The sequence below is a fragment of the Pygocentrus nattereri genome, chromosome 13 (assembly GCF_015220715.1).
Source record: "Pygocentrus nattereri isolate fPygNat1 chromosome 13, fPygNat1.pri, whole genome shotgun sequence".
In the NCBI taxonomy this organism is placed as follows: Eukaryota; Metazoa; Chordata; class Actinopteri; order Characiformes; family Serrasalmidae; genus Pygocentrus; species Pygocentrus nattereri.
In genome coordinates this window covers 23,267,053-23,280,345 of record NC_051223.1, presented here as the reverse complement: position 1 = coordinate 23,280,345, position 13,293 = coordinate 23,267,053, and the positions used below count along the sequence as shown (strand labels likewise).

Below are 13,293 nucleotides of genomic sequence, written 5' to 3'. Positions count from 1 at the left end.
ACGGGGATATATTTAGAAAATAAATAAATAAAAATTTTCTTTTTCAACATTTGATGTGTTGTCTTTGATACTGTTTTCAATTAAATATAGGGTTTAAATGATTTGCACATCATTGCATTTTGCTTTTATTTACATTTTGCACAGCGTCCCAACTTTTTTGGAAACAGGGTTGTAGTTTCCTACTAATTATCTGAAAGCTGTGAGGTCTTAGGATGTGCATATTAGAACTGCTTTATACATTTGTTCACAGATACACTGGATTTACAACATTCTATATTATTACACAATAATATGATGATAAAATAATATTGAGAAAGAAATATTGATTGCAAAGAAGCAGCAGCACAGCTTCAATCTCAATCTCCCCAAGTTCAGCCACGTCACCCCACTGCTGCACTCCTTTCACTGGCTTCCTGTAGCTTCCAGCATCAGATTTAAAAGCCTAATGCTTGCCTACAAAGCCAAAAATGGACCAGCCCCTACCTACTTGATGACAATGGTGAAATCTCAAACTGTACCATGAGCCCTTCGAGCTTCGAGTACAGCTCGGCTTGACCCGCCATCCTTCAAGGCGCGTGGAAGACAAGCATCGAGAATGTTCTCTGTACTGGCACCCAGGTGGTGGAATGAACTCCCACTGGCTGTCCGTACAGCAGAGTCTCTTGCTGTCTTCAAACGTGGACTGAAGACACGTCTCTTTATACAGCACTTAAATGAGCATTGAATTACGTATTGATTGATACAATATATTGTATTGTATTTTATTGTATTGCACTGTGTATTGTAGTTTATTGTATTATAGTGTATTGTAATTTATTGTATTGTATTGCACAGAGTTCTGTGTTCAACTCTGTTCCTTTTCTCTGGGTAACAGTGACTTTTTGTTTCTTAGCAGTATCTGAGCTCAGGACTGTCTTTCTCTCTAAGCTATTGGTAACTAGCAAAGATACTTTCTCTAGATAGACAAAGCACTTCTTGTAAGCCACTCTGGATAAGAGCGTCTGCTAAATGCCGTAAATGTAAATGTAATTGGCCGGGAATCAAGATGATCTTGATTTCTTCAATGTGAAGCAGATCTTACCCGACATGCCCCAGCCTGTGATGACGCAGGAGGCAGGTCTCTTGCCCCACTTGCTGCCAGGAGCAGGCAGGCAGGCTGCATTGGTGTGGGGGTTGAAGGACACACACTTCCCTTCAGCTCCTTTCAGTCGGATCAGAGCCACGTCATGCTCCCAGCTCTCACTACTATATTTCCTGTGCACCTCCACATGCTCTGGAGTGAGCACTCGCTCAAAATCATCCTGCTCTTCTGTGTGATAGTCACCCAGCTTCACCACATACCGAGTTGCATCAGTGCCAAACCTGAAACAGAGAGACACAGAAAGGGAAAGCGTGGGAGAGAGAGAGTGGGAGAGAGAGGAAGAGAGAGAGAGAGAGAGAGAGAGAGAGAGAGAGAGAGAGAGAGAATATTAGAGTGCTGCAGTGATGTGGGACCACTAGGGCCAGTTTTCCAGACATGGATTAGACATTACTCTTGGACTAAACTGTAGTGCAAATGGTGAACCACTACTGGAAATTCTACTGGAATATTGGACAACTGGAGTCAGAGAGGTTATTCATAAATCTTAAAGTTTTGGAAAATAATATTTTTTACCTTTGCTAATAGAAATTGAGCTTAATCTATTTGAATGGCTTCACCAATTCTTAGACATATTGAATATCTTCAAATTCAAACCATCCCAAATATTTAGTGTTAGTTTAAAATGATTCTGTATTTCTTATTTTGTACAATGGCATTATTATTTAGACTGTAAAGAGTCACTATGTTAATACACTGTATGTTCAAAAGTGAATCAATAGTATTAACAAAGAGTTTGCTCCCCTTCACTGCAGAAGTAGCATCTACTCTTCTGGTAAGGCCACCCATGTTGGAACATTGCTGTGTTGATTTGATTAAGAATTTGTGAGACCAAGCACTGATGTTGGATGATTAGTTCGGGATCACAAATGGCACTCCAACTCATAACAAAGGTGTTCACTGGATCGTCATCATTCAAAAGAATGTGATTCCACTGCTCCACAGCTCAAAGCTGTGGCTTTACACCTCTAGCTAGTGCTTGCCATTGGGTGTGGTGACCTTAGGCTCACGTGCAGCTGCTCCAGAACATTACATTCTATTTTCAGTGGTTTTTTATTAAGATTATCCAAGCTGTATGCACACATTTTAACACCCATGTTAGAGCAACTGAATTCTATAATTAAGAGGAAGTTTGGATAATTTTGTACATAAATATTCCTAGATTTTATTTTTTATACAAAATCATTAAAACTGTTAAAGTATATTTCCATCATGTTTGTTTAAATTTTAAAAAGATTCTTCAAACACATATCTCATTTACAAAACAGGTTCTTCAAAGAACGATCCATTGTAAGATTCTAAACCATGTAAAGTGGTCTCCCATTTCTAAGAACCCTTCATGGCATCCTGTCTGGTGTTTACATGACATGCCTTTCAAACCTAATCGAACACCGCTTGCGTCCAGCAGGTGTCACTCTTACCGTTTGAAACAGTGTGCAGCAGTGAGCAGCCAGCAGGAATTTATGAGAGTGGCCCCACACAGAGGCTGGGATCCTTTAGACTGAGACCTGAGCCACAACGAGGCCTGCCATGGCCAGTCCCCCCTGATACAAACACACACAAAGAAGGTGTTCATTATACAAACAGCTGAAATATTCTGCAACCACCTCAAAATTAGCCCAAAAACAAGGCAAGAAAACAGCAAAAATGATAAAATGCATTCAAACTGCATATCTGATCAATCACCTAAGAGTTTTGTATCCTCCCACGATCCGTTTGCTGCGTCTTTCAGCTCCGCCCCTCATGCCACATGTGTGTGTGCCCACAATAGCAATGTCTGTGTCTGGTTCTGGCACATAGTCACAGACCACTCCTGCGTCCTGACCGTGCTTACAGACATGGCTGTCCGGCCCTTTAGCAGGACACTCTCCCAGAAAAGACTCCTTGCCAGTGCACCTCACGTTGGCCAAGTGGATTAGGCCTTTTCCAACACCAAAGTAGCCCATTGGACGCGCCTTGGACACTCCACTGCCACAAAGAGAAGAAAACTTTCTTACTTCCCTCTCTCTTCAGCTGGAATTAGTCATTCTTATGGAAGGAATATGCCAGGCTTGGCACAGCACATCATACAAGCCTCCAAAGGGTAAAATATGTGTGTCATCAGTCACGACAAGCAGCTTTTCAGATGGTGTTTATATGCATAGTGGTGCTCGAGGGCTCCCTCGGCAGAAATATATAAATTACTAATTAGCTAGTTTTATGCATTTATGTATAGTTAGTAAATAATTTTTTCAGAATTATTACACAGAAAAAAATAGATAAGTTCATAATTTCCACTTGAATATACTTTATTACATCAATATTTGCAATCAATGTGATTATATAAAATATTCCATGTATTATTGTGTATTTTAGCAGCTTCAGATACCACATATAATTGTATATAAAAGTTTGAACATCCCAGGTCAAACTATATGTTTTGCTCATGTGAAAATAAGTTTACACAACTTTTATAAGTAACAAACTTAAATGTGGCATTTTTCTGCAAATTTTAGTGCATACCTATTAACCATAATGGAAGATTTTCAATATGTTAAATTTATCAGATAGTAACAGTAATTTATCAAATAGTAAACAGTAAACAGTAGTTGTGGTTAAAAGTTTCTACAGATGTGTTAACTGTTTAATTGATTGATGGATCATTCTCAGTGACACTAACATGGCAGTGACATGTTATTAGGTGTTGTGTTGGTACAAGTGGACACAGCAGTGTTGCTTGAGTTTTAAACCCTGTGTACACTTCTTGTCCACTATATTAGACAAAGCCACCTAGTTGGTCCCTGTAGATGCAATATAAATACAGTGGCACAAATCTATGCAAAACCTTTGGAATTACTTGCATTTATATATATACTGTAAAAATGTTCCATGGAGTAATGAAACTAAGCTTGAATTGTTCTAATTACTGAAACTAAGCTTGAATTGCCTTACATATGCCATAAAAATTGCTGCATACCAACATGTGTTCCCAACAGTGAAGTATGGTGGGGGGAGCATCAAGGTTTGAACTGTTTTGCTTCTTCTGGGCTTGTACAAGGGCAAAGAAATAAATTAAATAGTTTATCAAGGTATCCTACAGGATTGTCTCAAAGTGGCTGTCTGTCAGCTGAAGCTCAGAAGAAGCCGGGTGATGTAACAGGACAATAACCCTAAACATCTAAATAAATCTATTACAGAATGGCTTCAAAAGAATAAATCCACCTTTTGGAGTGGCCCAGTCAGAGTCCAGACCTTAGCCCAACAGATATGCTGTGGAGATAACCTCACAAGAGCCTCTGTAAAGACTAATGACCCAATTTTCCTCTTGAACATTGTGCAGGTCTGATCCGAAGCTACTGGAAGCGCTGGCTTGGAGTTATTGCTGTCAAAGTAGGTTCAACCAGTTATTAAATCCAAAAAGTTCATTTATTCTTCCAGCAGCTAATTAAGACATGAAAGATTAGAATTGTATAATTGTGGTATTAGTTTTAGCACATTGTGTTTGTCTGTACTTGTAACTAAGATGAAGAACAGATTACATTTTTTATGATCAACTTATGCAGAAAACTGTCATTCTAAAGGGTTCACTGTGTGTATATGCACTGACCAGTCACTTCATTAAATATACCTCCTTGTATCTACACTATTTATCCATTTTATCAGCTCCACTTACCATACAGGAGCACTTCGTAGATCTATAATTACATATTGCAGTCCATCTATTTCTCTGCATACTTTTTAGCTTCTTTTTACCTTGTTTTTTAATGGTCAGGACCACCATAGGACAACCACAGAGCAGGTATAACTTGGGTGGTGGATCATTCTCAGCACTGCAGTGACACTGATGTAACAGCATCCTGTGGGCAGCATCCTGTCACCACTGATGAAGGACTAGATGATGACCAACACAACACTGTTCAGCAGCAGATGAGCTATTGTCTTTGACTTTACATCTACAAGGTGGACCAACAAGGTAACTCTGCCTAATACAGCGGACAGTCGGTGGACACAGTGTTTAAAAACACTATATTTTGGGTAAAGTGCCTGCTAAATGAATCAATGTAAATGAAAATATTATCATTGTATATCAACCCTTCATTATTCTTAGATTTTATCAGTATCAGTATTCTACATTTATTCATTAAAGTAGTATATGTATAAAATGACGCTAGTTGTGTCCAGAAATTTTAGACAGACAATCAGTCAATACAAGCAGATCCTTACATGAATCCTAGTTGTCTACAGACCACGGCAGCACTGACATCATTCCAGCCAGAATCACAGATGCTGCCCCACTCTCCATTCAGGAAGACCTCCACTCTGCCCTCCTTCCTGCTGTCACCTCCCACCAGCCGTATCAGAACACCTGAGAGAACCCAAAATCATTCAGAGGTCACACTTAGGTAAATAGCTTGTTTATCAAGCATCTTATTATCTCAACAGCACATCACTTCCCTCAGACTGTGTAGAGATGAGTAAGAAGAAGCAAAGCTAATGAAAATGTGCTTGCATTAGATAACAAAGGAAGCCCCCAAAGAATGTTAATAAGATACACTGTCTACCACCAACAGCTTGCTTTTCCACAACTATTTAGCAAGTTCAAATAATGCTTATGGCTACACTTGAAAATATGACATCAGCTCATTAAAATGATGATGAGAGCATGTAATCAAACTGCTAAAGAATAGAGTAAAAAATTAAACCTTCCACAGTTAAATGTGATGTTACTTAGATTCACTGACTGAAAAAACAGTAAATATAAGCTGTGTGCCATTACACAGCCAAATGTCAGCTGGAGGCCTGCGGTCACTGTGGTCACTCAGGACTACAAATGGCATTATTGAAATTCTAATAGAAATCTTTATCGACACAGAGAATGCTTGTGATGCTGAAATGCTGTATGTATTTATTCTGCCCTTTGGGCCACAGTCAACAGTCGCTCTGACATTTAGATCCCTGCTGAATTTTAAAGGGGGACAGAAAGGTACATGTAATGGAGTCCATCAGCACAATCTCTCTTTCTCTCTTTCTATCTCTCTCTGTTTTCCCCATCTTTCTCTCCTGAATCTCTTTTACTCTCCCTTTCTATTCCCTCTGCGCCCAACTGCCTCCCCGCCCCAAAAGCCCCTCCAACACAGTTCCTCACCCTCTCTCTTTCTGTCTCAGCGTGTAACTCTGGAGATACAAATTAGCATATTTATCACACTTACACATCTGCATCTCTGCAAAAATTTCCACATGCATACCTTCATACACACACACACACACACACACACACACACACACAAACACACACACACACACATAGAGACAAACACTCACACACACACACACAGACAAACACTCACACACACATAATCTGCTACATTGTTGGAAAACCACCTGTGGTTTCTGAGGCCACTGGCACCTCATTGGTCTCAGCTCTGTGGCAGCGAATGCCCACGTCCTCACTGTGGGAACAGTCATGTCGACCCCACATGCTGTGTTTACACTCCAGCAGAGATGTCTCAGTCCCCTCACACTGCACATCATCCAGCAGGATCAGCCCTGCTCCCTCGCCAAACACGCCAGCAGGAGCCACCTCCGCACCCCCCCTGCATACACATTTACCTTTCAGTCTACTGAGGAATAATATATATACACAATTCATCTGTTTTAAAACCTGTGATGACACCATACATAATGCTAGCACTCTACAATTTCAAAGGTTTAAATTATTTGTAGAAACTAGGTTGGGGCAATATGGCTAAATTTAATCTTACACTGAAAAAATATGTCACATTACTTTTTACTTAGCATATTATAGATATCTGTATTTTAGCACTTAAAAAACACTGACCATCTGCGAGTATAAGTATATATATATATATACATATATATATATATATATATATATATATATATATATATATATATATATATATATATATATGTATATATATACGCACATACATACACGTACACTCCTCACATTTCTGCAAATATTTTATTACATCTTTTTATGGGACAACGCTATAGAAATTAAACTTGGATATAATTTAAAGTAGTCAGTGTGCAGCTTGTATAGCAGCATAGACTTCCTGTCCTCTGAAAATAACTCAACACACAGCCATTAATGTCTAAATAGCTGGCAACACAAGTGAGTACACCTCACAGTGAACATGTCTAAATTGTGCCCAATTGTGTCGTTGTCCCGACTCATTAGAGTTACAAGGTTCCAGGTGTGAATGGGGAGCAGGGCTGTTACATTTGGTGTTTTGGGTACAATAGCAAAGAAGTCTCTGAGGATGTGAGAAACAGAATTGCTGGTCTCCACAAAGATGGCCTAGGCTATAAGAAGATTGTTAACACTCTAAAACTGAGCTATAGCACGGAGGCCAAGGTCATACAGTGGTTTTCCAGGACAGGTAACACTTGGGACAGGCCTCACCAGGGTCAACCAAAGAAGTTGAGTCCACATGTTCAGTGTTATATTCAGAGGTTGACTTCAAAAAATAGACATATGAGTGCTGCCAGCATTGCTGCAGATGTTGAAGAAGTGGGAGGTCAGCTTGTCAGTGCTCAGACCATGTTGCACAATGCATCAGCTCAGTCTGCATGGCCAGAAAGGAGCCTCTTCTGAAGCTGATGCACAAGAAAACCCGCAAACAGTTTGCTGAAGACAAGCAGTCCCAGAACATGGATTACTGGATCCATGTCCTGTGGTCTGACGAGACCAAGATACATTTGTTTGACTCAGATGGTGTCCAGCATGTGTGGTGGCTCCCTGGTGAGGAGTACCAAGACAACTTGGTCTCTTGCCTACAGTCAAGCATGTTGGTGGTAGTATTATGGTCTAGAGCTGCATGAGTGCTGCCAGCAATGGAGAGGTGAGCTTCATTGAGGAAAACATGAATTCCAACATGTACTGTGACATTGTGAAGCAGAGCATGATCCGCTTCCTTCGGAAACTGCACTGCATGGCAGTTTTCCAACACAATAACGACCCCAAACACACCTCTAAAATGACAACTGCCTTGCTGAAGGTAAAGGTGATGGACTGGCCAAATATGTTTTAAGATGTAAAACCCAATTGAGCACCTGTGGGGCTTCCTCAAGTGGAAGGAGGAGGAGCGCAAGGTGTATAACATCCGCCATCTCCGTGATGTCATGATGGAGGGGTGGAAGAGGATTCCAGTAGCAACCTGTGCAGCTCTGGTGAATTCCACACCCAAGAGGGTTAAGGAAGTGCCAGATAACGATGGTGGTCACACAAAATATTGACACTTTGAGCACAATTTGGACATGTTCATTGTGAGGTGTACTCACTTGTGTTGACATGTTGACGTGTGTGCTGAGTTATTTTCACAACACAGTAAATCTATACTGCTATACAAGGTGAACACTGACTACTTTAAGTTGTCTCCAAGTTTCATTCCTATAGTGTCCGATGAAAGTATATAACATATTTGCAGAAATGTGAGGTGTGTACTCACGTACATGTGTGAAAACAGTGGTTTATATATATATATATAAACCACTTGTAATTAACATTGTATAATCAAGTGATTCTCAACATTTCAGCAATAGTGTATATGCACTATAACTACACATAACAAATGTTACTGAAAATCTGTGTTTATCCTATGCATGTGTGAAGAAAAAAAAGTATTTCAGCTGATATATTGGACGTACATGACATTTCAAAATCCTGTATCAGTCAGGCTCTAACGACAATGTATGTATTAACAGTGATAGCACGAGCATGGTTACATAATGCTAAGTGGTTACTACTGGCTTATTAACATCAGCATTACAGAGTGTTCTGGTCATTATCATTGCAGACATTATAATAAATCAACTGTAGTATTTATTTCAAGATAATAATGTGATTATTATGCACAAGTTACCAGCTGAAGAGTAGTACCTGAATCCAAGCTGTCTGCACACCACCTGTGCATGCTGCTCAGTCCAGTTGTCATCACACACTGTGCCCCAGTCTCCAGAGTGATACACCTCCAGACGGCCCTCCCACGGGTTATCTCCATCCACCAGCCTCACAACTCCATCTGCAGCACACCAGTTCAGGAGACTGCTGTACATCTATTGCTGCATCATGACATCTATGCCATATATTACTGCATTATGATATCTATTGTGGTTGTGTATCTCAGCAGATACACCCAGGATCATAAATATTTGGACACTGACCGCTGCATATCAGAGTGGACATCAAATTATAAATATAAGCTCAAAGCGCACTTTCATTTTAAATTTGGGGGTATTTACATGCATACATTAGTTGAATGATACAGGAATTACAACCATTTTTCATACATAGCCCTACCATTTGGCAGTGCTCAAAAGTAACTGGACCAACAATCATACATGTTTCCCTGTGTACCTGCTTGCCTGTTTTTTGACCCCTGCTTGTGATGATTATGAGTATCAGATTTGCCCTAAAAAGCTATTCTGCACATGCCACCTGCCTATAAACACCAAGCCTTACAGAAGACTTTACCAATGAAGGCTGCAGTGAGCAGCATACTCCACATGGCTGCCACCATGCCCTGCTCCCCATCGCCTGTACGCAAAGGTGCAGGGAGGTTGTGGGTAAGTGCCTCTACTATCTAGCCCATTATAGTAGCTCTTTCTGCTTTGAGAAGACCAAAGTGGCTTTCATAGTTTCACTGCTATGAGGGACTGCCTTGGAGTAGGCAATCTAAATGTGGGCTTGTCAGGATCATGCTATGCACTCACTGGCCAAGTTCTGGGACCTCTTCCTTGAACAAATGGTCAAAGGCAAACTAGGGTGGCAGCTACCAATATGACTCTGGCCCTGACAGCAGGCATAGAGTCCACCACAGTGTCTGGACAACTACAGCGATCCAGAACCATTTCCCATACTGCTGCCCTGTGCTCTGGAGAGCCCCAGCGAGTTTCACAAAGGGCTCCAGTAGTGGTCATGCAGGCTGCTCCAATTCTGATTTTTCAAGCCGCTCCAGTGCTGGCTCTCTGTAATGTTCCATTGCCGGCTCACCGAGCTGCTTCTTCTGTGCCAGTTTATTCGTCCTGTCCCAGTGCTTGAATTTCAAGCTGCTCTTATGGAGGTGGTTTCATCACCCTGAGTTTTTTGCTGTTCAGTGCCTGCCCTGAATGAATCCAACCAATGTCAACTGGCTAAATCAAACACAAACTGGTGCTATGATCTGGTTTTAAATTACCTGAGTGTAAGTCAGTGTGCATTGGTGACATGTTAAAAGCAACAAAATACAAATATACATTATTTTGTGACAAATTTGGTGAGACCAATGGCCAAGACCGAGACAAGTACAAATACTATCAAGTCCAAGACAAGGTTGAGACACCTAAATGTTCTACTCTTCTGAAATACAACATGAAATCATCAAATGTCGGTTTGAAATATCTGATCAAATCTAATTATCTGGCCCCTAATATTTAGTATTGAAAATGCGGTTATTTTGGCCAAAATGTTCGGTAATGTGTATACCTTATTGAATATCATTATAATCAATTATAGTCTAACCTTCCAAAAACAATGCAGTAGAATTGCCACTTTCAGATCACATTATGATGCACTGTCACTGGATGAAAGCCTATATTCTTCATTTAATCACAGTGTAGACTGAAACAAATTATGCATGTGCATCCTGACCTGTGTAGGGGTTGCAAGACACTCCAGCGTCCTCCATGTGGTCACAGTTATGCTGTTCCCAGCCACTGTGAGGGCACTCATCCAAAGAGAGCTCATTCCCTGTACACTGCACAGCGTCCAGCTGGATTGGCCCGCTGCCCTGCCCGAAATGAGCCCACGACCAGGCCTTTGGGATGCCCCTGAACACAAACACAGCACACAAGCACTCACACAAGCACTTACACTCTTGAATCTTATGTCATATTCATGGTTCTCTCCACTGGCACAAACTTTGAAGCAACAACACTGGGAGGATGGGCATTTGGCATCAAGGGGACTTTCTGTTCTTCACCACCAACTGACTTTATAAACACATGCGCTTTGAGCTGCTGTTTAAACTCAATGACTCGGTCCCAGTGCTGTCTAAAAGTTTTGTATTTTCAATGCTGCTGCAACAACATATCTAAGACTCTGTAACAGAGTAAAAATACCACAGCATGATATCAATTATTCAGTCTCTCTCCATCCCTTCTTACACACACATACACAAACACAGAGAAATAAGAGTGCTCTTATCCACTGGGATGAAAAAATTTACCAAGTGCTCTTCTGTGTTAATATCTGAATTTAACATTCTAAAATGCTGTAAAGGCTATACAGAATATTGGAATGCTGGAAATATCATTAAATGTGTCTCCAGAGTTGTTGAGATGTGTTTGTGTCCACATGTAAAATATGGACCTGCATGCTGGACCTGCAAGCTGATTTGGAGCTTTCTGTGTGTTACAGTGTTTTCTATTAATATGTAAAAGAAGTACAATGCTGTCTTTATTGTTGGATGCACTGTGATAGTTTCGGAGCAAGGTAAAAACTTTTATTTAACCTAAGAATAACCAGTTTGTATTTTAATCCATGCAATTACTGCATAATAAACTTTAGGATGCAATAAGCCTGTGATTATAAGAGGTTAATGTTATAACCTATTGTTGTGTAACTGCTACAAATTATTGGTAACTACTATGAAATTAATCTAAGTTATGTATTTACGAGTGAGGAACTGATATATTCACCCCAGTCCAAGCTGCCTGCAGACCACCTCAGCATCCATGTCATCCCACTGGTCATCGCATATTGTTCCCCAGCGTCCATCATGGTAGACTTCCACTCTCCCCTCAAAGTCCTCTTCTCCACCTACCAGTCTCAGAGGAGGGCCGGTACCTGATAAGGAGGCCAGGGCACTTTTGCATTACACATAACATTCAACAATTGTGCTGATATATCATTCAAAGTTTTACATACTTATAAAGTTAATGACTGCTGCTGTTTTATATACAATAATTGAATAATAACTATACATGTAGAATGAAGTATTAAGAACTACAAACCAGGCTTTCGTTGCTTGAAACCTACATCAATCTAAATTGCACTTTAATTGCATAATGTACAGCAGCCCACAACTTAATTAAAACTCTGTAGCAAAAATTGCAAGCATCTCAACTTTGTGATAACTTCATGGAACAGTCACTAAAAACAGCCATAACACATCACAAGAAGGTAGTTTATTGGGTAACTGAAAAGGACCCCTCCTTGACTGGCTCAAGGTTGGTAGTCTTTCATTGTATCAGTTTCCTGAGCCGTGACACCAAATGTGAGATTTTCATAGCTAACATTTCTGTAACCAGCTTCATTAACTAGCCAACTAAGAGTAATAGCTGTTGGTGTCTTGAAACCGGTGCTGCTTAGGCAATCGTTTATTCTTCTTTGTTTGCCTGCTTTCATCATGATTTACGTAGCTAGATTCGTTTTCTCCTCTTTGATGCCCCCTAATTTTACACAGAGCTCAGATTCATTTGGGATCTAAAGAATCAGAATTATTACAGAAGGCGAGAATGAGATGCATTTCTCAGTCAGTCTGAATATGTCTACATTTTTTAACACATTCTTACATTTTTTTTAAAAGCTGTAAAACTGCAGAGTAGTAGCAACACCTTAGAATCATTTTATAGATATATCTGCAACAAAAGTGTTTATGTGTCATTAAACATTCCAACATTAATTTGGAGGGTGCGGTGAACAGCACACACATACTGGTGGACATGCAAAACAAAAAAGGTAGGTACTGTACATGTTACATTTAACATTGATGACCTGTCTGTGGAATCAGTATTATGGTGATTCATTATAGATGCTTGTCAGCCTTGAAAACACAAACAAGCATAATGGAATAGGCTAATCAAGCATATCTGCCTCTCTGTGTCCTCACAGCAGGTAACCACAAAATCATTAGCCACTGCTTTCCAGCCTTTTCATCGTATATCGTTTCTGTCTACATTGCTCACTCTCATTCTCTCACTTAGCATGATTTGTTTGCTTAATATTCTCCTTAACTTCCCATTTCTTCCTCCACTGAATTTCTATAGCCACTTCTGAGATGTTCTGGTGGTTCTCTTTTTTCTCTAAAATACACAGCTTTTTCAAACTAGATACAAACATTAAACATGAAGTAATATCAGTGCTAATGTTTGAAGTTTTATCTCAAAGG

The 13,293-nt window shown here is 40.1% G+C and overlaps 1 protein-coding gene across 1 annotated transcript in view; it reads right to left on the bottom strand.

Moving 5' to 3' along the window:
• Positions 1-13,293, bottom strand: part of si:ch73-127m5.1 (neurotrypsin) — a 38,193-nt gene that overhangs the window by 4,715 nt on the left and 20,185 nt on the right. The window contains exons 6-13 of the mRNA XM_017681635.2: positions 11,822-11,969; positions 10,773-10,951; positions 9,024-9,165; positions 6,500-6,711; positions 5,342-5,483; positions 2,825-3,106; positions 2,560-2,682; positions 1,082-1,362 (exon numbers count right to left, since the gene is read on the bottom strand). Coding sequence (XP_017537124.1) covers positions 1,082-1,362; positions 2,560-2,682; positions 2,825-3,106; positions 5,342-5,483; positions 6,500-6,711; positions 9,024-9,165; positions 10,773-10,951; positions 11,822-11,969 — 1,509 coding nt within the window. The remainder of the gene's footprint in view (positions 1-1,081; positions 1,363-2,559; positions 2,683-2,824; positions 3,107-5,341; positions 5,484-6,499; positions 6,712-9,023; positions 9,166-10,772; positions 10,952-11,821; positions 11,970-13,293) is intronic.